This window comes from Cicer arietinum, chromosome 2 (genome assembly GCF_000331145.2).
Source record: "Cicer arietinum cultivar CDC Frontier isolate Library 1 chromosome 2, Cicar.CDCFrontier_v2.0, whole genome shotgun sequence".
Classification (NCBI taxonomy): Eukaryota; Viridiplantae; Streptophyta; class Magnoliopsida; order Fabales; family Fabaceae; genus Cicer; species Cicer arietinum.
The window spans coordinates 44,073,312-44,074,450 of NC_021161.2; the positions used below are offsets into that span (position 1 = coordinate 44,073,312).

General features: G+C 39.4%; 1 protein-coding gene across 1 annotated transcript in view; it reads right to left on the bottom strand.

The window, feature by feature from the left end:
* Positions 1-896, bottom strand: part of LOC101511831 (uncharacterized) — a 1,592-nt gene extending 696 nt beyond the window's left edge. The window contains exon 1 of the mRNA XM_073365474.1: positions 2-896. Within this exon, the coding sequence (XP_073221575.1) occupies positions 2-850 (849 nt within the window). The 5' untranslated portion in view covers positions 851-896. The remainder of the gene's footprint in view (position 1) is intronic.
* Between the last annotated feature and the right edge of the window lie 243 nt (positions 897-1,139).

Below are 1,139 nucleotides of genomic sequence, written 5' to 3' on the forward strand. Positions count from 1 at the left end.
GATCTTCTTCATCGGATTCACTGTCGCTGCTGTCGCTATACTTTTTTATTCTTTCTTCCGATTCGCTATGCCTCCTACTCTTTCTCCGCTTAGGATCCTCTTTTTCTTCCGAATCACTATCGCTAAGCGATTTCTTAGAACAACTAGCGGAACTTTTCCTTCTTTTCTTCCTCAAACGCGGATCGTCCGATTCACTATCCTCAGATTCTTCAGATGCGGATGCAGATTTTGCTTTCAGTTTGACCTCCATTTCGAATTTCTCAGAAATTTCTTCAGCTTTGTTATAATCTTCTAGATATTCGTTCTGGCGTCTCGGAGGACTGGGTGTAACGTTCCACATGCAATGCTTAAGCGACTTCCTCATCTTTTGCCTCTTCAGCCTTCTGTATTCCTCGAAACTCAATCCCTTCAACTCCTCATCCGAACCGGACTCGGAACGCCGCCAATCTCCATGGCCTCGATCCAAATATGGACCGTTTCGGCGGTCGAATTTCTTTGGAAGAGTGTTGCCGTTTGGAGCTCCATTGTCGTGTCTAGGGCTTCTGCTTTCAAGCGATTTGGATCTTCGGCGGCGGCGATGGTCCCTGTGACGATCGTATGAGTCGTAGCTAGGGCTACGGCGTCGGCGATAGTCGGAGACATCGGAGTCAGGTGTGCGGCGATCGTTGTGTCGGTGGCGTTGGTGAGGGATTTCGACCGTAGAGGATGGCCTTTCCCATGGATTCAAGTAGTATCGGACAGGCCTGTTCCGATCGATAAGTTTAAAAGTAGATTCATTTTCATCCATCTGGACGGTGGTAAGGGCAAGTGACGGGGAGCAAATTGGATGGACGGATTGTTTTGAAGTCATGAAGAAAATATTTATCAAACCTTTTAAATAAATATTTTTTTTCTACGTTAATTTAAACATGTGTATAAAAACATGATAATAAAGATTAGCATAAATTCTTTTTACATGTAAAATAACTTTGACAGTTAATTTATGGCACTGATTCCGAAAAAAAAAATTAAATTTAAAAATAAATATATAATTTAATATATTTTAAAGATTAATAGTGTAAATAAATATAATTTAAAATATAAATTTATAAAATTTAAGTGAAAATTTAGTTAAATTTAAAGAATTAAATATGCATTTT